General features: G+C 45.0%; 1 protein-coding gene across 1 annotated transcript in view; it reads left to right on the forward strand.

Moving 5' to 3' along the window:
- Positions 1-23,637, forward strand: part of GMPS (guanine monophosphate synthase) — a 1,355,954-nt gene that overhangs the window by 690,985 nt on the left and 641,332 nt on the right. Inside the window, exon 8 of the mRNA XM_044070497.1 lies at positions 18,826-18,977. Within this exon, the coding sequence (XP_043926432.1) occupies positions 18,826-18,977 (152 nt within the window). The remainder of the gene's footprint in view (positions 1-18,825; positions 18,978-23,637) is intronic.

Genomic DNA, 23,637 nt, shown 5'->3' on the forward strand with positions numbered 1-23,637 from the left:
TCTAAATCCAGGGCAGGCTTTGCCACTGCAGTTCTGCAGGGCCTTATAGCTGCTCCTAATGCTGTTTAGTTCCATCCTCCCATCCATAGCTTTGGGATTCTACCAAAATGTAATGACTGCAACAGTGAAACACGAAGAACATAGTACAGTTGTGTACACTTACCATAAATGTAGATGTTCAAGTGTATTCTCTGTTGCAGTCCGGGTTACCCACCTGCCATCCCCCATTTTTTACCTTTTCTTTCCTTCGCTATATTCAAAAGCCTTTGTGGTGTTTGCTTTTAGTTGAAGGTAATTTTTATGTTTCTAAAAGTGCATTTATATATTTACAGTTTACTTGTATATATTTTTACTCCCCATTTGGGGGGCACCTGACGTCTGGGGCAAGAAAAACTGATTAAAATAGCATTGGCTGCATGTTTTATACCCCTGACGACCTGACGTCATGGAAGAGGAGAGAGCAACCGATGCAAGACCCAAGACTTTGTTATTCAGGCCGACTGATGGCAACCTGCCAGCAGATTACCCAAATGTAATGACTGCAGCAGTGAATACACTCGAACATCTACATTTATGGTAAGTGTACACAACTGTACTTTCTTCTGACTCGTCTAATGAACAAGATTTGTATACACCTACTTATGAGGACTCTGATGCAGAAGATTCCATTCCATTGCTTCTGCTTCTCCCCCTGAGGATTTTTCTTTTGGGGAAGCTTTACATACCTTAAGGGAACATTTCCACTGGGAAAGTCAGGATTTCTCAGAATCTAAAAAGAGGCTTAGAAATTTTCTTCTTCTTCCTCAGCATAGGCCTTTGGCTATACCTCCTGTTCTTGACATTGTTGATGATGTTTTTTCAGAATCTAGTATGGCTCCTGATTCTGCCTCCGGCTCCTTGTAAGCTAGACAGATATATAGGGTTCCTGACTCCCACAAATTCATTTTCAAAAATCCTATTGTTAAGGCCACTACTGCTACAAATCTTACCCCTTCTAGTGGACCTTCCAGGGTGCTGGATAGATGGGGTAAGAAGGTTTACACTTCTGCAACCTTGGCAATCAGGGCTTTAAACTGTCAATTTCATATGCTTAAATATCAACAGCATATTATGGGACTGCTCAAACAGAAAATTATGATAATTTCTGACTGTGGAAAGATTTACAGGATTTATTGCGTTCAGCTGAACAAGTTGGAAAGCATACTTTGCAATGTGGTTTTGATTCTTTGGAGGCCTCTTGCAGGGCTGCTGTAACTTGGTCTGTGAGCAAACTCTGCCTGATCATGTTAAAGCAAAATTGTTGGATGCTCCTTTACAACAGGACCGTCTTTTGGTAATAAGGCTGAAGAAGTTTTAAAAAAAGATGGAAGATAAAGATAAATCTATGCAAACTGTGAAAGATTTCTTACAAGCGCAACCTCCAAGATTTAGTAGGCACTGGCCTACTAAGAACTGGTCCTTTCCAGTTCCTTCGAGAGCCACTCAAGTCAAATCCAGACATTCCAAAGGCTCCAGGTTTCAGTCACAAGGGAACTTTAGAACAAAACAATGGGGTGCCTACACCTCCAAATCTGGAACCAACAAGGCACCTACCTTTGGTAAACAGTCTCAATGACTTCCCTCTACACTCACCAAGCACTTATCTTTTAGCCGCCCCTTTGAGGGGAAAGCTGGCACTTCATGCAAGAAACTGGCAACTTATAACCCAGGACAAATGGGTTTTAAATATAGTATCCCAGGGATACGGATTTCATTTCCACACGTTGCCAATTCCAAACAGGTGGCCAGATCTGCCCCCAAATCAATGGGCAGAGGCCCAGAAACAAGTACTTTCCCTCATGAGCATGGGGGCTATTCAACCAGTATCAGAAGAGGAAAAGGGACAAGGTTTCTATTCAAGACTTTTCCTGGTACCCAGAAAAGACAAAGCTTGGCGTCCAATTCTGGACTTATCTACTCTAAACACATTTCTGGACATTCCAAAATTCAAGATGCTGACTCTTCAACAGTTACTTCCTATGCTAGGCAAAGATGCCTGGTTGGTAACTCTAGACTTAAAAGAGGCTTACCTGCATATCCCAATCAGGGAATCTTGCAGAAGATACCTCCGCTTCAAAGCAGGCTATTTGCATTACCAGTTCTCTGCACTGCCCTTTGGCTTATCTACTGCGCCCAGGGTCTTCACAAAGTGCCGGCTCCAGTAATTGCATTTTGCAGGCAAGGAAATATTCAAATATATCCATACCTGGACGATTGTCTAATTCAGGCAGAAAACAAGGACATTCTTCGAAAGCATCTGGCATTTGTAAAAAGAGTTCTAACTTATCTAGGGTGCACACAAACCATAAACGAAAAGAAATCACAGTTGGTACCCTCTCAAAAAATTACATTCCTGGGTGCAAGCTTGAATACAACTGCCCAGATGGCTTACCTTACGCCAGAAAAGGAAATTCAATTGGTGGCTTACTTCAAACAGGTGGCCACAAAAACCCTGCTATTTGCAAGACAAATTCTGCAAGCCTTTGGGTTCATGGCCTCCTGCATTCTTCTAATTCCATATGCAAGACTGCATATGAGGAAACTTCAGTGGTACTTAAAAAGTTTATGGAGTCAACATTGTCACAGTCTGGAAACAATGATTCCTATCTTACCTTGCCTGCAACTAGAGTTCCTATGGTGGGCAGAGGCCTGCCACCAAAACAAGGGACTGCCATTCACTCCACCCCTTGCCGCCCAAACCCTGACTACAGATGCATCAGACTCTGCTTGGGGGGCTCATCTGGCAGGGAAGTGTATTCAGGGCAAATGGAGCCCAAATCAAATGCAAATCAATCAAAAAGAGATGCTAGCTGTACAGAATGCACTGACAGCCTTCAAGGACTACCTTCATCCAGGACAATTAATGATAAAGACAGACAACACCACAGTTATGTGGTACATAAACAAGCAGGGGGGGTACACATTCCTACTTCCTATGCAGACTAGCCATGGCATTATGGAACATGGCCTTGACTTAGGAAATACAACTACAAGCTCAGTTCCTGCCAGGAAAGCTGAATACTCTGGCAGACGAACTAAGCAGAAATCTCATGGAGCCACACGAATGGAAACTGTAACCACAGATTTTCAACATGTTGACACCCAAATAGGGAGTCCAGACATAGATCTTTTTGCCTCACCCCAGAACTGTCATTTGGACAAATTCTGCACAAGAACTCATTACAAAAAAGCTTGGAAAGTGGATGATCTATCATTCAGCTGGAAAAACCTATCAGTCTGTGCTTTTCCCCCTCTGCCTCTGCTCTCCAAATTTCTACTAAAAGTCAAAGAGGACAAACCAAAAATTGATTCTGATTGCTCCAGACTGGCCTCGCCAACACTGGTACTCACTCCTGCGCAATGTGTCACACCTTCCACCGTGGCACCTGCCTCCGACACCTTACTTGGTGTCTCAGCAGAACAACCAAATTCTGCACCCTCAGCTTCAAACTTTGAATCTTGCAGCGTGGCTTATCACCTAAATTCACCCTTAGCATCTCTCAGCAAATCTGTGATGGATGTCATTTTGGAGGCGAGAAGGCCTAGTACTAGAAAATCTTATGCTGACAAATGGAAAAGATTCTGTGGCTGGAACCAATCTCAAGGGATAAGCACAGCAATGCCCAACATTCCTCAGATTTTACAGTACTTAACTGAGATGCTTCACAAGGGCCTGTCCTTTTCTTCTATAAAAATCCATGCCTCAACCATTTCAGCTCATTACAACACAGAACCTCCCCTCTTCTCTCATCCTTTGCAAAAGAAGTATCTCAGAGGGGCCACCCAGGAGAGCTCCAACCCCTGCCTGGGACTTCAATTTTGTATTGGAAAAAACTCACTCTCTCTCCTTTCGAGCCAGCTGCTACTGGAGACTTAAAATTTATTTCCTGGAAAACAGCTTTCCTTTTAGCAGTCACTTCAGCTAGAAGGATTTCAGAACTACAGGCTCTTATGGCAGTGGAGCCTTTCATTATTTTACATGCGGACAGGGTGTCTCTCAGGACCAATCCATCCTTCATGCCTAAGGTGGTATCCAGCGTGGCTCTTAATCAAACCATTCATTTGCCAGCTTTCTTTCCCAATCCACAGAACAAGGGGGAGCGAATTCTGCATTCATTGGATGTACACAGACAACTTAGATTTTATTTAAACATGACAAAATCTCTAAGAAAATCTGAACAACTGCTGGTGGCATTGGCTGCAGGGGCAGAGGGAAAGGCTGTTTCAAAGCAGACTATTTCCAAATGGATAAGCCATTGTATTCATTTCTGCTATATGCACCTTGGTAAAACTATCCCCCAGGGGATCAGATCTCACTCCACCAGGGCTGCATCTACTTCTACAGCCTTTCTCAGAGGTGTTCCTACCAGAGACCTTCTAGAAGCTGCTACCTGGAGCTCAGTTCTTATGTTTTCCAATCATTACCACGTACCTTTCTTCTCTAAATCCAGAGCTGGCTTTGCCACTGCTGTCCTGCAGGGCCTTATAGCTGGTCCTAATGCTGTATAAATCAATCCTCCCAACCATAGCTTTGGGGATCTACCTAAATGTAATGACTGCAACAGTGAAACATGAAGAACATAGTACAGTTGTGTACACTTACCATAAATGTAGATGTTCGAGTGTATTCATTGTTGCAGTCCTGGATGTTCATCGTGTTACCCTGCTGCAGTCATCACACTTGGGTTATCCTGCTGTCAGGCAGTCCCGCAGTCGGCCCGAATTCCAAAGTCTTGGTCCGGCGTCGGTTGCTGTCACTTCTTCCCTGACGTCAGTGCGCCAGGGGTATACAAGAGGCATCCGACGCGATTTTCTTCAGTCTTTCTTGCCGCGCGGTGCCAGAAGCAGATGCAGTTCGCAAGTGTCGGTTAGCCGACACCTGAGATTTTCGAATCGAGTTTCAGTCCAAAGTCTTCAAAGCTAAGTACCCCGTTGGGGAACCTTTTCTTGCCTCAGTCCGATGTCGGAAAAAGTTAACAATTGCATTTCTTGTGGGAAGCAAATACCTCATAAGGACTTTTTGTATACCTTGCCTAAGCCCAGACCACGATGTCACTGGTTGTCAGTTTTGTGCTAGGTTCAATAAGCGAACTATTAAGCGACGCTTTGATTTCGCATGAAACTACTTCAGTAGGAAATTTAATTACACCATGCCGTCGGAGCAACCGACTACCGGCGTGCAAAAAAAACGCAAAGATAAAGAAAGGCAGCCTAGATCCAAGCCAGACTCCGAGCCCTCGGCTGGGCTGGTTCTCCGGTTTTCAGTGAGGCGCCTATGCAGCCCCTGGCTACCGCTGAATTGGATCCCCAGACCGCTTCAGATTCTCCAGCAGAGAGTTCTAGGCCGACGCAGCCATTTTCTTTAGGCCCTACCGACGACATTGCAGTAGGAGAAGCCGGTGCTGTAGAAACACCTTCGGTTTCTGAAGGTGTCTTCAGACCGACTACTCTCACCATAAAATCTTATGCTAAGCTTAAGACTCCTCTTAAACCAAAAAAGACTACTCTTCAGTCTCCAGGTCAAAGCCCTATGCCTAAGAAACAGATGCTTAAAATGGCTGAAGATTTAATTTCTTTGATCAGGGGTTCCCAAGGCCCCCCCGACAAAAGGCCTAGACAAGAGGAGGATTATGCCTCCTCTGATCAAGTGTCTGTTTCCTCAGGCTCCTCTGAGGAACAGGATTACCCCTTTCCCCCTTATGAAGATTCTGATGCTGAAGACTCCATTCCCTCAGCTTCTCCCCCTGAAGATTATTCCTTTGGGGAAACCTTACATACCATGAGGGAACATTTCCACTGGGAAGGTCAGGACTACTCCGACTCAAAGAAAAGGCTCCGAGAGTTTCTTTTACTCCCTCAGCACAGACCCCCTTGCTATCCCCCCAGTTTTAGACATTGTGGATGATGTTTTCTTAGAATCTAGTCTAAATCCAGATTCTCTGCCTCCTGCTCCAGCCAAACCAGATAGATACTATAGAGTGCCTGACTCACACAAATTCCTATACAAAAGCCCTGTTGCTGATCCAGAGACAATCTCCCAGGGTCCCAAAGGGGCTAAGGCTTCTATGGCTAAAACTCCTGTACCCTCTGAAAGGGACTCCAGAGCACTAGATAGGTGGGGGAAGAAAGTTTACACCTCAGCTACTCTAGCTATGAAAGCACTAAATTGTCAATTTCACATGCTTAAATACCAGCAATTTCTAATGTCTCAAATAAAACAAAAGATGTGTATGCACCCTCAACAGTCTGTATTCAAGGAAATGCAGGATCTGTTGTGCAGCTGAACAGGTGGGCAAACATACTCTACAATGTGGTTTTGATGCCTTGGAAGCTTCCTCTAGAGCAGCTGTTACTAGGTCTGTTATACATAGGCATGCTTGGTTAAAGGAACAATCTCTGCCTGATCATGTTAAAGCAAAGTTACTAGATGCACCCTTACAGCAGGATGTCTTATTTGGGGTTAAAGCAGAGGAGGTTTTAAAGAAAATGGAGGATAAGGCAAAATCTATGCAGACGGTCAAAGATTTCTTACAAGTACAGCACCCACGCTTCAGCAGAAATTGGCCAACAAAAAATTGGTCCTTTCCAGCTTCTGACAGACCACAGAGGGGTAAATACAGGCGCCCAAGGGGCAGAGGACAAGCACAAATCCCTTACAAACCTTGCCAATGGGGCACTGCAACACAGAAGGGAGGAGAAGGCAGGCCACAAACTACTAGAAGGCAAACACAATGACTTATACCTCAAACTACCAAGCAAAACGCCCTTGGCAGCTCCGTTGGGAGGAAAATTAGCACTTTTTGCAGACAACTGGCGCATCGTCACAAAGGACAAATGGGTCCTAGACATTATCTCACAAGGATACAGATTCCATTTCCACACCTTGCCAAGGATAAAAGGAATGCCAAACCTGCCACAAAATCAATGGGCAGAGGCACAAAAACAAATTACAGCTCTCATGGACATGAGAGCCATTCAACTGGTACCTACACAGGAGCAAGGCCAAGGATTTTTCTCATGGCTCTTTCTAGTCCCCAGAAAGGGCAATGCTTGGAAATCCATTCTGGACCTTTCAATTTCAAACACCTTCTTGCAAGTACCCAAATTCAAGATGCTAACACTACAGCAGCTTCTTCCCATGTTGGGCAAGAAAGCTTGGCTAGTATCGTCGGACCTCAAGGAGGCATACCTGCATGTCCCTATCAGACAAAATTGCAGAAGATACCTCCATTTCATTGCAGGTTCAACCCATTACCAATTCTCTGCACTGCCCTTTGGCTTATCTACTGCGCCCAGGGTCTTCACAAAATGCCTGGCACCGGTAATTGCATACTGCAGACAAAGAGGAATTCAAATATACCCATACCTGGACGACTGCCTCATCCAAGCAGAAAGCAAGGACATTCTCTTACAGCACCTGGCCTTTGTAAAACATCTTCTAAGTTGCCTAGGGTACACAGTAAACGAAAAGAAATCAAAACTAGTGCCCTCACAAAATATGACATTCCTGGGTGCCAGCTTGAATACAACGGCCCAGATGGCTTATCTGACGCCAGACAAACAACTACAACTAACTCAATACTTCAGAGCAATGGCAACAAAGACACAACTCCCTGCAAGAAAAATTCTGCAGGCTTTGGGCTTCATGGCATCTTGCATACTACTAATACCATTTGCAAAACTGCATATGAGGAAATTACAATGGTACCTAAAAAGCGTATGGACTCAACACAGCCACAGCTTGGAAACAATGATACCTCTCATTCCCTGCCTTCAACAGGAGTTTCTATGGTGGTCACAGGCATGTCACCTCAACAAGGGTCAGCCTTTCACCTTACCCCCAGCCAGGCAAACTATGACTACAGATGCATCGGACTATGCCTGGGGGGCACACATGGCAGGACGGTGCATTCAAGGCATATGGACTGCAGATCAAAGGAATCTGCATATCAATCAAAAAGAAATGCTAGCTGTACAAAATGCTCTGACAGCTTTCAAGGACCTCTTACATCCAGGACAGCTTATCATGAGGACAGACAACACCACAGTAATGTGGTACATAAACAAGCAAGGGGGTACACACTCCTACCCTCTATGCAGGCAAGCAATGACCTTGTGGAACACAGCACTGGCTTACCAAGTTCAATTACAAGCTCAATTTCTGCCAGGAAAAAAGAACACATTGGCAGACTACCTAAGCAGAAACATCATGGATCCCCACGAGTGGAAACTGGATCCACAAGTATTTGCAATGATAACTCAAAAATGGGGGCTCCCAGACATAGACCTGTTTGCCAGCCCCCAAAACTATCAACTAACAAAATTTTGCACAAGGACTTTTCACCATCAAGCTTGGAAAGTGGACGCACTCTCATTCAGTTGGAAAATGCTGACAGTATATGCCTTTCCTCCATTACCCCTTCTCACAAAGGTGCTGCTGAAACTCAGGATGGAGAGACCCCGAATGATACTCATTGCCCCAGACTGACCATGCCAGCACTGGTACCCACTATTAAGGAATATGGCCCAGGGCCCACCATGGATTCTACCACAAATTTCCCATCTGCTCACACAGCAAGACAATCAGATTCTACACAGCCAGCTCAAAACCTTAAACTTGGCTGCATGTCAAATCACCTAAGCAACCAGCCAGCTCCTCTCTCACAAGCTGTTATGGATGTTATTCTGGAGTCCAGGAGGCCCAGCACCAGGAAAGCATACTCAGACATATGGAAAAGGTTTTGCGCCTGGAACCAAGCTAAAGGCCAAAATACCCTTCAGCCTGACATACCTCAGATTCTGCAATATTTAACTGAGATGTTACACAAAGGGCTTTCTTTTTCATCTGTTAAAATCCACGCCTCAGCTATTTCAGCTCACTACAACACGGAACCTCCCTTATTTTCACATCCACTCCTAAGCAGTTTCTCAGAGGGGCCAAAAACATTAGGTCTCCCAGGAGAGCACAAACACCAACTTGGGACCTCAACTTTGTTCTGGAAAACCTTACGCTACCTCCTTTTGAGCCAGCTTTCTCAGGTGACTTAAAGTTTATATCATGGAAGACTGCCCTGCTGCTAGCAATTACTTCAGCCAGAAGAGTCTCAGAGCTACAGGCATTAATGGCAGTAGAGCCTTTCCTCATTTTTCATCAAGACAGAGTTTCTCTACGAACTAACCCCTCCTTTATGCCTAAGGTGGTAACCAGTGTTGCTCTAAATCAAACCATCCATTTACCCACCTTCTTTCCAAACCCACAGAACAAAGGAGAAAGACTCCTACATTCCCTGGACATTCACAGGCAGCTGCATTACTACTTGGATAAAACTAAGGTTTTCAGAAAATCTGACCAGCTTTTTTATCCTATGCTACAGCATCACAAGGAAAGGCTATCTCAAAACAGACCATTTCCAAATGGATAGGACATTGCATACGTTTGTGCTACACCCACCATGGAAAACCAGTTCCTGCTAGCATAAGGCCCCACTCTACCAGGGCAGCAGCTACATCTACAGCGTACCTCCGGGGGGTGCCAACCAAGGATATTCTGGAAGCTGCAACTTGAAGTTCAGTACACACCTTCACCAAACATTACCACTTACCACTTTACTCTAAGACTAGAGCTGGCTTCACCACTGCAGTTTTGCAGGGCCTTCTAGCCTCCTCTAACCCTGTTTGACTCCACCACCCAGCCTTAGCTTTGGGATTCTACCCAAGTGTGATGACTGCAGCAGGGTAACACGATGAACATAGTACAGTTTTGTACCTACCATAAATGTAGATGTTCGAGTGTATACCCTGCTGCAGTCCAGGTTACCCTCCCTCCATCCCCTCTGAACTACCTGAATTTATCTCTACCACTCTGTCCTATACTACCTCTGTGGTGTATTTGCTTGTGCCTAAGGGTTTTGTTTTATTTTTATATAGCTATATATATATATATATATATATATATATATATATATATATGTGTGTATATATATTTTACCTACCTATTACGGGCACCTGACGTGGGGCAAGAAAAACTGAAGAAAATGGTGTTGGATGCCTCATATACCCCTGGTGCACTGATGTCAGGGAAGAAGTGACAGCAACCAATGCCGGGCCAAGACTTTGGAATTCGGGCCGACTGCGGGACCGCCTGATGCAGGATAACCCAAGTGTGATGACTGCAGAAGGGTATACACTCGAACATCTGCATTTATGGTAGGTACAAAACTGTACTTTACCCACCCTCCAGCCCCCTGTTTTTCTCTTACTATACCTCTACTTTCTTTTACTATGCTTAAAAGCCTTGTTTTTTGTATTTGCTTTTGTTTGGAGGTATATTTTTTGTGTTTTAAATTTTATATATATATATATATATATATATATATATATATATATATATATGCTTTGCTCCCCATTTAGGGGTCACCTGACATCTGGGGCAAGAAAAACTGATGTAATGGCATCGGCTGCATGTTTTATACCCCTGACGACCTGACATCATGGAAGAAGGGGCAGCAACTGACGCAGGACCCGAGACTTTGTTAATCAGGCCGACTGAGGGCAACCTGCCAGCAGATTATCCAAATGAAATGACTGCAACAGTAAATACACTCGAACATCTACATTTATGGTAAGTGTACACAACTATACTTTAATAGTGCACATCATTGACAAATGTTTTTTTTTTTTCTTGCTGTCCCCACCCACTTATTTATTTCTCTCTCTCTCCTTTTTTTTCTTTTTTTTTGTGCTGTCTGTACTTCCTGCTGTGTGCCATAGCCCCTCCTGGCCTGGACAATTAGCCCATTCATTGCAGGTCACTGTGGCAAGGGTTACTGTTATCACTCAAACGACCATCAGGGATGGTTCAAGATTATTTTCATTTAAGGTAGAATCCCTGCATGCACTTGGCAGTGTTTGGGAATGGACATCAGTGGACTATCAATCAATGTTTCTGCACTTCAGCAGGTAGCATTTCTCTAAGCAGCCCTGCCCTTTCTGCCATGGTACAATCTGTGATTTCCTTAGTGTCCATTAGGGAACTGTCTCTGCTGAGTGTGCATTACCTTCCTCAAATGTGGGAGAGGCTGTTCCCCTTCACTCTTCACCCTCCCCTTCCCTGCCTGGCTGTTCCAGTGCTGCAAATATGGTGGGACTGCTAATGAAACGGTCTGTGCTGCTGTCAGGGCTTCATCCCCATGCATTTGAGTCTGGAGAACCCCCCCCCCCCTTTGTCTTTTTTGACTTGCAGTGCTTGTTTCTACTGCAATGTCTGAAGAATGAAAATAGTCGTAATTTCTTGCCTAGTAATTATGTACATTTTGGCCTGTGGATCCACCTTCATTAATGTTTAGTAGCTATATGCTGCATCCCGGTTGCTACCCTGATGTGGTTGTTTCTTATCCTTTTTTGGACAAGATTTTGCCCCCTCCCGCCCAAATTAAAACTTTAGTAGCAGAGCTTACAAGTTATGTTCCTGTTTGTGTACTTAAAGATGTCACATTGCTGTGACACTGCCAGCACAGCTATGTGGAAGTTTATAAATAATTCTGTGTTATTTGTGAATGTTGATATGATGTTAAGTTGTCTATCTTGCCTTCATTCTTGCTGGATGGGTTCGGAGCCGATCCTCGGCTTCGACTCGGCAATCTACTAAAGCTTGAGAGCTATTTACTGGCTCGAGGCCCTCCCTATATCCCACAATGCTAGGCGTCAGATCCCCAGATCTCGTTTGCCACTTCAGCTACGAGGTTGCGAATTTACTTGGCTCCAGGTCGTATTAATCTTTTCTTCTAATATTAGTATAAAAGTTAACTTTAGTTTTTTTTTTCTACAACCTTATCTTATATGTATAGCTTTCCGGTTAGTTAATGCACTGTTTACTCCCTAATATTCCCTCAGAAACTCGTTTTTAGTTAGAGAGTTTCTCCCCCTTTTTTTTCTTAGTGGCTAATTTCCCCTTCCTCTCCTGTGTTAATAGGGTAGTGTTTAGCTCTTCTACTTTATTACAGTTTGTAGGCTTGTAGTTTTTGTATATTTTTATATATATATTTAGCATTAGTATATAGCTGTGTAGTTATTAATATTGTTAGTTTAACTAGTGCTAGTGTGTGTGTGTTTTTCTGTGTGTTTAAGCACTAGTGACTTTTCTTCTTTGGTATCCACTATGTCTAAGGATACCAAAGTCTCAGGTTTTAAGAAGTGTGACTCGTGCTGTCAGAAGATGTCTCTGACAGACGGTCACACTTCTTGCATTTATTGCTTGGGTCCTGTACACCTATAGGACTCCTGCTCGGTCTGTCATGCCTTCAGCCCGAGAGTCCTGCAGGAGCGTAGGAACAAGCTCATCCTGAGAGGCTTACTTAAGCCAGAAGGATCGCCGACCAAGCCTTCGTCGGGTAAATCCTCAAAGCCCGCTTGTCAGCTCCCTGTTCGGAGCCGTCGCCTGGTGGAGCGCCTGCCTCCTCTTCGGCTCCGGCTGGAGCCGACACCTCTGGACCTCAGTCGTCTCCGACCTTAGTGTTGGAACCGTCTTCGAGCTGAAAACGTTCTAGGTCCCCTTCCCTAGAATCGGTTTGTTCGGCTCCGAGGTCACCATTGCTCCAATCTGAAAAAAGCCATAGGTCCCACTCATCTCGGTCTTCTAGGCTATCCGATCATGACTTAGAGAGAGTGGTCAGTAGACTCCTTAAATCACAGGCCCTGGCCAAAATGTTAACCAGCCCATCTGAACAGACTGTGGCTGTCCCGATATCTTCAGCAGTTCCTCCTCCGACTCCCTCCTTGTGTTCAGAGCCGGAGCTGGTTGGGGCTTGAATCTTGGTAACGTCGGAACCGATGCCACACCTTTCGGCTCCTTCATCAGCTCCGATCTCTTCTTTGGTTCCGTCCTTGGAGGGATCTGGACGCCGAGACTCCCTCGTCGGCTCCGAGGGGGCGAGTGGCATCGTACCCTTGTCCAACCCCGTTCTCCCTCTCGGAGCCTCGGCGCAGGTGAGCTCGGCCCCGACATCGGCCTCGGAGCCATCCCTCTCGATGCCGGCAGGGGTTCTCCTCTCTTCGGAGTGGGGACCTTCTGCTCTGCCTGACAGGGGCACCTTCGAAGTCATGAGGAGTGTGCTGACTCCTAAGTCGGCCCCTCGATCAGCCCCTTCGGCTCCTCCCCCCATGGTGCCTGCATCGATCTCTGTCCGTCCTCCTGACCCCAAGCGTGGAGAGCAAACACTCCAGGTCGCCCCATTGGGCGTATCTTCCTCTTCCGAGGCCTCCCCCGATCCTTCGGAGGAGCCCCCACGGAAGAGAAAATGTAAGAGGAAACATGTCGACTCCCCCGAGTCAGTCACGTCTGATACTGTACTTGGAGGATTCGGAAGGGTCCCCAAGATCCCCCTCTGAAGATGTCTCCTTTTCAGACATCCTGGAGATTCTTAAGCAGAGGGGGAACTGGACTGCCCTTAACCCTTCGGAGGACGAGTCGGTCTACCTGGACATGTTTGGTTCTCGCCCTTCCACCTCCTGGGTGTCTCCACCTTTCGACCCGCTAATGGAAGTAGTGGCTCGAAAGGCGTGGTTAGCTCCAGACACAGTGGAACCAACTCCCCGTAGGCCCACTAAATTTATTACAGCCCCACCCAACAAGCAAGCAATTCTTGACAAAGGGTGTCCCTGTTGATGCCATGGTGGTTGCAGCAGCCACAAAGAAGGAGCTGGCTGACCCTTCGGTGCCTGTCCAGCCACCTAATAAAGAATCTAGGACAATGGACAGGTACGGGAAGCGGATGTTTTCCTCAGCAACTTTTTCTATGCGGTCGCTGAATTATCTGTGCCATTTCACCCGTCTCCAAAGGGATCTTCTCAATGAACTGGGTGATGCCCTTCAGGATCCATCAGCTGCGGGGGCTCAAGATAAGATTAACTCCCAGCTGGTGACCCTTAATTCTATTGTCAACTCCTCCATGTGGCTCATTTCTTATGCAGCTGATGGGGCGAGTAAGGCTGCAGGTACAGGCGTGGCTTTGAGAAGACATGCCTGGATGCGGTTATGTAACTTTGCTGACCCCTTTAAGGCGTCCTTCGATGGTTTGGCTCTGTTTGGACCACAGGTTAAAGATACCCTTACCAGGTGTGAGCAGGAAGGCAAGACTCTCTCTGCCGTGGGAGTCCGTTTCTCCACTCCCTCTAGACCTTACCCCAAGGGTCAGAAGAGTGGAAAAATGTGGTTTCGGAAACCCCAGGGAGTCGTGCCTGACACACATGGTGAGTTTCCCTCCAGGGGCAGGGGAGGGAGCAATAATAGATGCCGCCCGAGTGCCAGTGGGGGCCCGCAAAATCAGGGTAGCAGCGAATCTTTCTTTGACAAACCCTTTCAGCACCCCTGAGGGGCTGCCCAACTGTTAACCTTCGGAGGCAGTCGGGGGAAGATTGTCACTGTACCCAGAAGCCTGGCAACTCCTCACACAAGACAAATGGGTACGGTCTATCATATCCGAGGGTTACAAGATCCCCTTTGTCCACACCCCGGTACAAACAACCAAGTCCCTTCCAGATGTTCCACCTGGTCTAACGGAACAAGCAGTGCTAGAAATTTCAAAACTGCTAGAAAAACGGGCATCCAGCCAGTCCCAGCAGACCAGCAAGGATCCGGAATTTACTCCAAGTTCTTTTTGGTGCCAAAAAAGACAGGGGACTGGAGACCCATTTTGGATCTCAGCAGGCTAAACAAGTCTGTTCAAAGAACAAAGTTCAGGATGGTCACGCTTCAGTCCATTCTACCCTTTTTGGGTCAGGACAATTGGATGTGCTCCATAGACCTTCAGGATGCGTACTACCATATCAAAATGAACAGGCGCTCCAGAAGGTTTCTCCGCTTCCGGCTAGGAGCCAGTCACTATCAATTCAGAGCCCTGCCCTTTGGTCTCACCACAGCCCCCAGGGTGTTCACTAAATGTATGGCAGTGGTTACGGCTCACCTGAAACGGCGAGGATTCCAGGTGTTTCCATATCTCGACGACTGGCTCCTCACTGCTTCCACCAGGCATCAGCTACAACGAGCCAGGGATTATACCATCCAAACTTGCTCCGAGCTAGGTATATCAATAAATTTTGAAAATTCTGCATTGTCGCCTTGTCAGTCTATAGTCTTTATAGGCGCAAGCTTAAATACAAAAGACCTCTCTGCAAGACTTCCTCTCGACAGAGTGTCAGACATCCGCCGACACGTGCAGGTCTTACTACAGTGCAACAGGATTCAGGCCAGATTTGTACTAAAGACTTTGGGCCTCATGGCAGCAGCAATCATACTAGTTCCACTGGCTCATTTTCACATGTGGCTTCTTCAGTGGATGCTTTTTACTCAGTGGTCCTTTCAACAGCTCCCAATGGTCTCACAAGATAATAATCACTCAATCATGCAAAGACCACCTGGCTTGGTGGATGGTCTCCCCTCTTATACTCCAGGGCAGACCGTGTGTTCTTCCTCCTCCTGTTGCCACAGTGACCACAGATGCCTCCCTGATCGGGTGGGGGGTATTTTCAGGGCAGGACTGTCCAGGGCACCTGGTAACCTCTAGAGTACCATCTGCACATAAATGTCTTGGAAATGAGAGCGGTGCTTTTGGCGTTGCAAGCTCTTCAGGACTCTCTACCCACCGGGACTATTGCAATTCAGACAGACAATATGTCTGTAGTATGGTAGATCAACAAGCAGGGCGGAACCAAATCCTATCCCTTATGTCGAGAAGCACTCAGACTCTGGCAGTGGGCGATCTCCTCTCAACGGTTTCTGATAGCAACGCACATCCCCGGGAGGTCCAACGTCATAGCAGACAGGCTAAGCAGAGCTATTCTCATGCCTCACGAGTGGTCTCTCAATCAATCAGTAGCGGACAAAATCTTCCACAGATGGGGTCAACCTTGCTGCGACATTTTTGCAACTCTTCTCAACAGCAAGTGCGACGACTTCTTCACTCTCTTCCCCCTTCCCGGGCACTCCCCCAGAGACGCTCTAGTTCACGATTGGCCCCGGGGTCTTCTGTATGCATTCCCGCCTTTTCCCCTTATTCCCAAGCTAATTCAGAAAGCAACCGCATTGAGATCTAGGATAATCCTCATTGCCCCTTACTGGCCTCGACAAATTTGGTTCCCGTTCCTACATCGTCACCTGCTGGAGCAGCCATGGAATCTGGACCCAGTGCCAGACCTCCTGGTCCATCAGTCGGGCGGGCTGCATCAATCCCTTCAGTCTCTCAACCTCACAGCTTGGTTGCTCCACTTCCAACCTTAGCCAGGCTTCCGCTAATTTCTCAGCCGGTGCGTGAAATCATACTTTCTTCGCACAAATCTGCCAAAAGGAAGACTTATGCTAGTAAGTGGAAATGTTTCTCTTTCTGGGCAGAGGCTAGGAATATTGACTCCTTTACAGCCCCTGTCCATCATGTTTTAGATTTTTTAGCAGAGCTCTTTCAAGCTGGTTCCTCCTCTGCCACCATTAGGGTCCAATTAGCTGCTATTGCAAATTTCTATGCTGGCCTGTCAGAAACCAGCATCATGTCCCACAAACTTTGCAAGGCCTTTCTCAAAGGAACCTTGTTGCTTAGGCCCCTGGTCAGAGATCCCCCGCCTCCGTGGAACTTGAACTTGATATTGGCTTCCTTGATCCCCCCCCCTTTGAACCCACGGCTTACTGTTCCTTAAAATTACTCTCCTGGAAGACTCTCTTTTTGGTAGCCATCACATCAGCTAGGAGAGTTTCGGAACTTCAAGCCCTCTGTATTCGTCCTCCTTATCTTGTGTTTCATAAGGACAGAGTTTCACTTAGGCCTAATCCTTCGTTTCTACCCAAGATACTTTCTGAAACAAATCTGAATCAGACTATTGATCTGCCTGTTTTTCCTAACTATTCGAACAAAGCTGAACAAAATTTGCACCGCTTGGATGTTCATAGGCAATTACGTTTCTACTTGGACAGGACTAAGCAAATAAGAAAATCAGACCAACTCTTCTTATCCTATGCCGAGGGCAAACAAGGACTGCCAGTTTCCAAAATAACCTTATCCAGGTGGTTGTCCTCTATTATTACCTTGATTTATCAGCTCAGACATAAAGAACTCCCTGCTAAACCTAAAGGTCATTCCACCAAAGCTTTAGCTACGTCGGTAGCTTTTCAAGCAAGACTACCAATGGAATCTATTTGTGCCGCAGCCACTTGGACCACTCCTCATACTTTTATTTCACATTATAAGTTGGATGTTGCCTCTAGGAATAGAGCTGAGTTTGGTTCCACTGTGCTCAAGAGTCTGTTCCGATGAGCCACCCAGGACTAAGGTGCTAGGGACGCTGTCCCATCCAGCAAGAATGAAGACGAGATAGACAACTTAACATTAAGAAGTTATGTACCTACCATAACGTTCCATGTTAGTTGTCTTCTTCTCGCCTTCTTTCTTGCGTCCCACCCTCCTTCCCCCTAGCCTGGACAGACCGAGAAGAGTCCCCTTTTGAGGCCTTCTTCCTCTGGACAACTCTGATGTACATTGTGTCCTACTCTGTCCTTGTACTATAGTTTTTCCTTGTGGATGGACAGGTGTCCTTGAATCTTTCCTTGGCGTTAGCTCTGCCAAACGAGATCTGGGGATCTGAAGCCTAGCATTGTGGGATATAGGGAGGGCCTCGAGCCAGTAAATAGCTCTCGAGCTTTAGTAGATTGCTGAGTCGGAGCCGAGGATTGGCTCCGAACCCATCCAGCAAGAAAGAAGGCGAGAAGAAGACAACTAACATGGAACATTATGGTAGGTACATAACTTCTTATTATGTACTGGGCTTCAAGAATGTAGCCACAGCATACTCTACTGGAACGTAGAAGATTAACTTACAAAACTTCAAGAAAATAAGTTGAAATTAAGTGCTTTACTATGTGCTATAAAAGTTTGCGTCTGCTTGCTGCAGACTGGGCCAGTGCAGGGGCATCACAGTTGCTATCAGACTCCTTTCTATTTCTTTATGGTAGTCAGTATTGTGCTCTATCTTTTCTGAAACCTCATTAATAAGTAGTAGTCAAATCATGTTCCTGAGATATGTCAAAAGTACTGTGCTCAGCAGCACTAATTAATTAAATTTAATTAATTAATTAATTAATTAATTAATTAATTAATTAATTAATTAATTATATTTATTTAACATTTGTTAAACGGGAACATCTGACTTGGAACGAAGCCAATTTTCAGCGGAGGCCTGGTGAGAAACGCTCTAGATGCATGTCTTTGAACGTGGGAGGAAACTGGAGCACTCGGAGGAAACCCACACAAACACAGGGAGGACATGTTGACTCTGCACAGAAGGCACCACAGCCGTGGATCGAACCAGAAAACCTCTTGCTGTGAGGCAACACCACCGCTGCACCACTGCAACGTATTTTCTGCTTTACGTTTTGTAAAATTTTGATTGCCTGTTGGCTGCCAGCCTTTGCACTCACACTGGTGTAATTTTCTTCTTTTTATACACTGGCATGCTTGTCATTGCTGTGAGTCTTTGTTTCAAGCTGCATATTGTACTTCATAGAACTAGCTATTGTACATTTGGAGTAAAGTTGGTCATTGTGAGCACTAGGAGATCACAAGAATCATGATCTGAGAAAGGACCTCAAGGCATTGCTATTAAACTTAGTCGAATGGAGCTCAGAGCTGTATATTCTTTCTAGCAGCATGCTGCTGTTATTGATTTTATAGGCTCTTTTTTGTGTCAGTAAAGTAGGATTATTGTATTTTTAAATCCAACATCACTTTTGATTTTCCTCTGTTGCAGTGGTAAACGCAGCACACACTTTCTACAATGGCACAACAACACTACCTATTTCAGATGAAGACAGAACACCAAGAAAAAGAATTAGCAAGACGTTAAATATGACCACAAATCCCGAAGAGAAAAGAAAAATAATTGGGGATACATTTGTAAAGGTATATATATGTATTTTTGCAAAATTATATTTTAAAAGCCTGCTCTCATAAATTAGATTTAGCACCTGCAGCCTTCTGCTACAGAAGGTTATACAACTACTGTTTATTACATATTCTAAACTGTAGTTAGTCTTAATTGTTTGAGGCCAAGGGCTTGTTTGCTGGAGTGATCTGCAGTGCAAACTTACTTTAAATGGTTAAATATATTGTAAATTGCTCAAGAAATGCTGAGTTAAGATTTTTACAATGATCAAAATAACTGTGGTGCTTTATTTACCATGACTTTCACCTTCAGTAGTAGCTACGACTTCTATTTTTTTGACTAGTTATTCTCACTGGTTCATGTAAAAGCAGCTGGGATACAATAAAAAGACAAGTTGGATTTCAAGCCGTTTAGTATTTTGACTACAGTTGTATCATCTTTTTTAATGTATGGTTTTTAGTAAAGATGTATCAGACAGCAATTGAGTTAAAAAAATACCTAAACAAGTGATGGATCAGTAAACAGTACTATATTATAGGGCTATGAAGTTAATACATTTGCTAATGTCTCAGATTTTGAATATTGGTGTAGTTGCTTTAGATAAATCTGCACTGTTATCAAGTTTGTGAAAGCCAAATCCCTGCATCTTGAAAGTTAAGATTCACAAAAACTGATTTGTGAACAGCTCCATTGTGTTTCCTCATTAGTTGTGCTGCTGCAAACAAATCAGTAAACCAATAAACTATTTTAAAAGTGATTTCATAGAGGATATCTGAAATGTATTTGGCCAGGGTTATCCACCCACCTCTTTTGAACATTATTCTTTACAAAATTCTCTGTACGTGTGTGTGTGTGTGTGTGTGTGGGGACAATTCCTTAACGTCACTGGTATTTCATGTTTTTGGGTTGCAGGGTCTGCTTATATCTACATTGCATTTATTTTTGAAAGAAAAAGTTTGTGTTCCTAGCCAAGTGCTTTTCACCATTGTCTGATAGTGAGCTAGGGCTGCCTCTAAGTGTCTCTGTTCAGACTTTTGCCCAGTATGGAAGCTTCAGATGCTGTGACTGCTTGTTGAGTAACAGCATCACTTTGTCAGTCATTTGTGGCCTTAAAACTCATGGCTGCCTTCCCTTCTTCTCTCCTTGCAGAGATGGAAGAAGCAGATAGGTAGAGGAAGATGCAGTACTTGAAAGGAGGGTAGGAGGAGTCCACATTTAAGGCATTTACATAAAGGTGGGTAGGAGGAGTCTGCATTTAAGGCATTTACATAAAGGAGGGTAGGAGGAGTCTGCATTTAAGGCTTGTTGGGGATCACACCAACAGCACTACTAGATAGGGACCAAGGGTACTAGCTGCTAATACAAGGGTCTAGGGAACTACTAAAGGGGCGATGAATACCGTACAACGTGGCTGGGCTAATATATGCCTTCGGGCAGATAGCCCAGTACCAACCTATGTACATATTAATGACCTAAGTTTCCAGGTGTTAGACCTGCTTTTTTTTGGTGGCAACCACCTTTTCAGCAACTGCTGAGATGGTGGACTCTTGAGTCTGCATCTTCCCAGCCACTTGACCATAACAAATACATTTTGGGAGTTTCTTTCTGGCCATCTCTTGTGGGGGAGGGGTTGTTGGCAGGTGGAAATTGCAATGGCACTCCATTCAAATTTCATTCAGAAGCAAGCCCCTTATATTGTTTAAAGTCATGGAACCCCCCTCCCCTCCCGCCACAGATACAGCTTGTTATTCCCTTTTTTTATGTACAACTGCGTCAGTCAGAGTCGAGGAGTCTAAGTGAATGAGGATTTCTGTTTGTCCTTCCCGTTAACTCTCTCCAGTTGATTTTCCACCATTAACTGAATTTGAATGCTGCATGTGGTAAAATCTGAGGGAATATGTGAGGTCACTTATCAGAGGGAGATATGGAAGTTTATGGGCATGCTTTGCTCCATCCGTGGTTCAACATTTGTTTTACAGGACTGTCCTTTGCAGGTTCTTATGGGATATTCTTGCATGTCAGTCTCTGTCACTTGCTCCTCTTTTCGTAGTTCTCCTAGTCCCTTCACTTCCATGTGATGGGGAGTGTGTTTCTTAATATTTTTTTTCTTTTTAATACTGCTTTTATAGGGAAGCTAAGTTCCTCCTTCCCATGTACTTAGATGTATGATAAGCCCTTCTGTGACCCCTCGTCTGAGGGATGTTGGACACACAGAACTAGTAATGACCATCCATTTCCTTCTTCCTCTAAAGGTTGTGAAGGAATGATATGGAGACATGAGTTTTCATCAGAGCCATTTCTGATGGATGTATTTTCTTTCTGGAGAAAAGTACCAACTCGGGTTCTTCTCTCTCCCTAAAATGGCAGATGACCTTTTGAAAGTAATTCCAGAATTTTCAAGTTCCAGTGAAGAAGATTGTACAGTTGATCTAGTTATTTCTGTTTTGCATCTTAAATTCGAGTAGTGTCAACACCTTACATTCTTCCAACCAAAAAAAAATGTTGTGTGCCCTCAGTGGGTTTAATAAGAAGACACTTAAAGCAAGTGAGTTAGCTCTTGTTTAAGTGATAGTTGCTTTTCACCCCATTCCAGGTTTATGTTAAAGACTTTTTAAAAGGGGACATGCTGACCATCAAGACTCACCCTAATTGTATATCGCATTCCACCTAGTGGTGGGGGTGAGAGATGCCCAGATGGGGTGAGGGTGCTTTGTGCCACCTTCAACATCAGGTCCATGATAAGTTTCATAATGGCCTCAGCCCCCACGCACGCATGTGTGTGTGGTTGTGTATGTGCGTGCGAGTAATATATGCAGTCCACTTCATTACATAGTGCCCGAGTGAATACTTATGCACGTCTACGTTGATGGCTGCCATTAGCTGGTGGCTTGGTGAGACTTACCCCTACCTCTAGGTTGTGCATTTGCATCACTGCACATCCTATAAGAGGGCGTAGTAGTATGCATCTATCTCTAGCTCTCGGAGATGCATTTTTCTGTCCTTGCTACCAGCTTTCTCAGACATCTGACCATCTGTTCAAACCATGGTTACCTGGGCTGCTAGTCGGGGCTTTATCTATCTATGCCACCAGAGTTGGCTCATTCTTGCGAAGGAATGTCGGTCATTCAGTTTACTAGACAGGAAGGCTGTATAAGTGTTACTTCTGTCTGCTTTCTAGTTTCATTTTCATATAGCTATGTCATTTGAGATGTTCTTCATTCCACATTGCTGCAGTCCTAACTATTGGGTAGTCCGCTGTCCAGTCGGCCCGAATACCAAAGTATATGGCTGACGTCGGTCAGGGCGCATTAGACTGATGTCAGTACGTCAGGGTACTAATGCGCATGACCGACGTCATATCCTCAGTCTTTTTTGCCGCATGGTCCGATGCAGAAGCAATTTTGCGAGTGCAGGTTGGCGTTCTGAAAGTTTTTGAAGTCAGAGTTTCAGACCGAATCAAAGTTGGCTAAATATTTTGTTTTTCTTGCCTCAGTATTTAACGGATGTCAGAAAAAGTGAATAACTGTATTTCTTGTGGGAAACAGATACCTCATAGGGATTACCATACTTTGTGTATACCTTGTTTAGGGCCTGAGCACGACGTTGTTGGATGCCGCTCTTGTGCTAGATTTAACAAACGCACTATTAAGAGAAGGTTAGACTGTGCCAGGTTAGTGTTTGGGAAGCGTTGTAATTATAAAATGCCGCCGGATGCTCCGGCCGCTTCGCTAAAACGCAAAGATAAAGCAGCAAAGCCTAGGTGGAGGAAACGACAGTCCCAGACGGCGGTTCTTTGGAAGGCTCAGTGGAGCCGGAGGTTTTGCCAGGTGTCTCTTTGGAGTCTCAGGAAGAGACTTTACTGTTACAGGATGTATCCTCTCAGGAAGTAGGCCAGGCTGAGGGGGCTTCTCAGGTGGCTGTTCTTCCCTCTCTTCCTAATTAGAGCCTCTCCTTCAGTTTCCAAGGCTTCTTTGAGGGGCAGGCCAAGTTTAGCTTCTGTGGGGTTTCTCCTAGTACTTCAGGATCTTTGCCTAAGAAACATATGCTTAAAATGGCAGAGGATTTGATTACTATGATTAGGGGTTCTATGCTCCCTCCTGATAAGAGGCCTAGGGTGGAACCTGAGTTTGAGAGTTTTGATCAATGCTCGGAGGCTTCGGAGTCTTCGGCTGAAGACTTGCAGGAGTACCCTCCTTATTCTGATTCTGATGTGGATGATTCTACTCCTTCTGCTTCTCCTCCTGAGGATTTTTCATTTTCAGAGACTCTGCATTCCATGAGGGAGCATTTTAAATGGGAAGGTCAAGATTTCTCTGATTCCAGGAAAAGGCTTAGGGAATTCTTGTTTTACCCCAGCATAGGCCTTTAGCTATACCGCCTGTTTTGAATGTGGTGGAAGATGTGTTTGCAGAGGCTTCCCTGAATCCTGATTCTTTGCCTCCTGCCCCAGTTAAACCGGATAGGTATTATAGGGTGCCTGAAGCTCATAAGTATCTTTTAAGAGTCCTAGGGCAGACCCAGAAACTGTCTCTCAGGGGCCTAAAGGTGTGAAGGCCTCAGTTGTTAAAAATCCTGTCCCTCCTGATAAAGAGGCAAGGGCTTTGGATAGATGGGGAAAGAAAGTGTATACTTCTTCCACTTTAGCCATGAGGGCGTTGAATTGTCAGTTTCACATGT

The sequence above is a fragment of the Protopterus annectens genome, chromosome 4.part1 (genome assembly GCF_019279795.1).
Source record: "Protopterus annectens isolate FY-2018-M chromosome 4.part1, PAN1.0, whole genome shotgun sequence".
In the NCBI taxonomy this organism is placed as follows: domain Eukaryota; kingdom Metazoa; phylum Chordata; order Ceratodontiformes; family Protopteridae; genus Protopterus; species Protopterus annectens.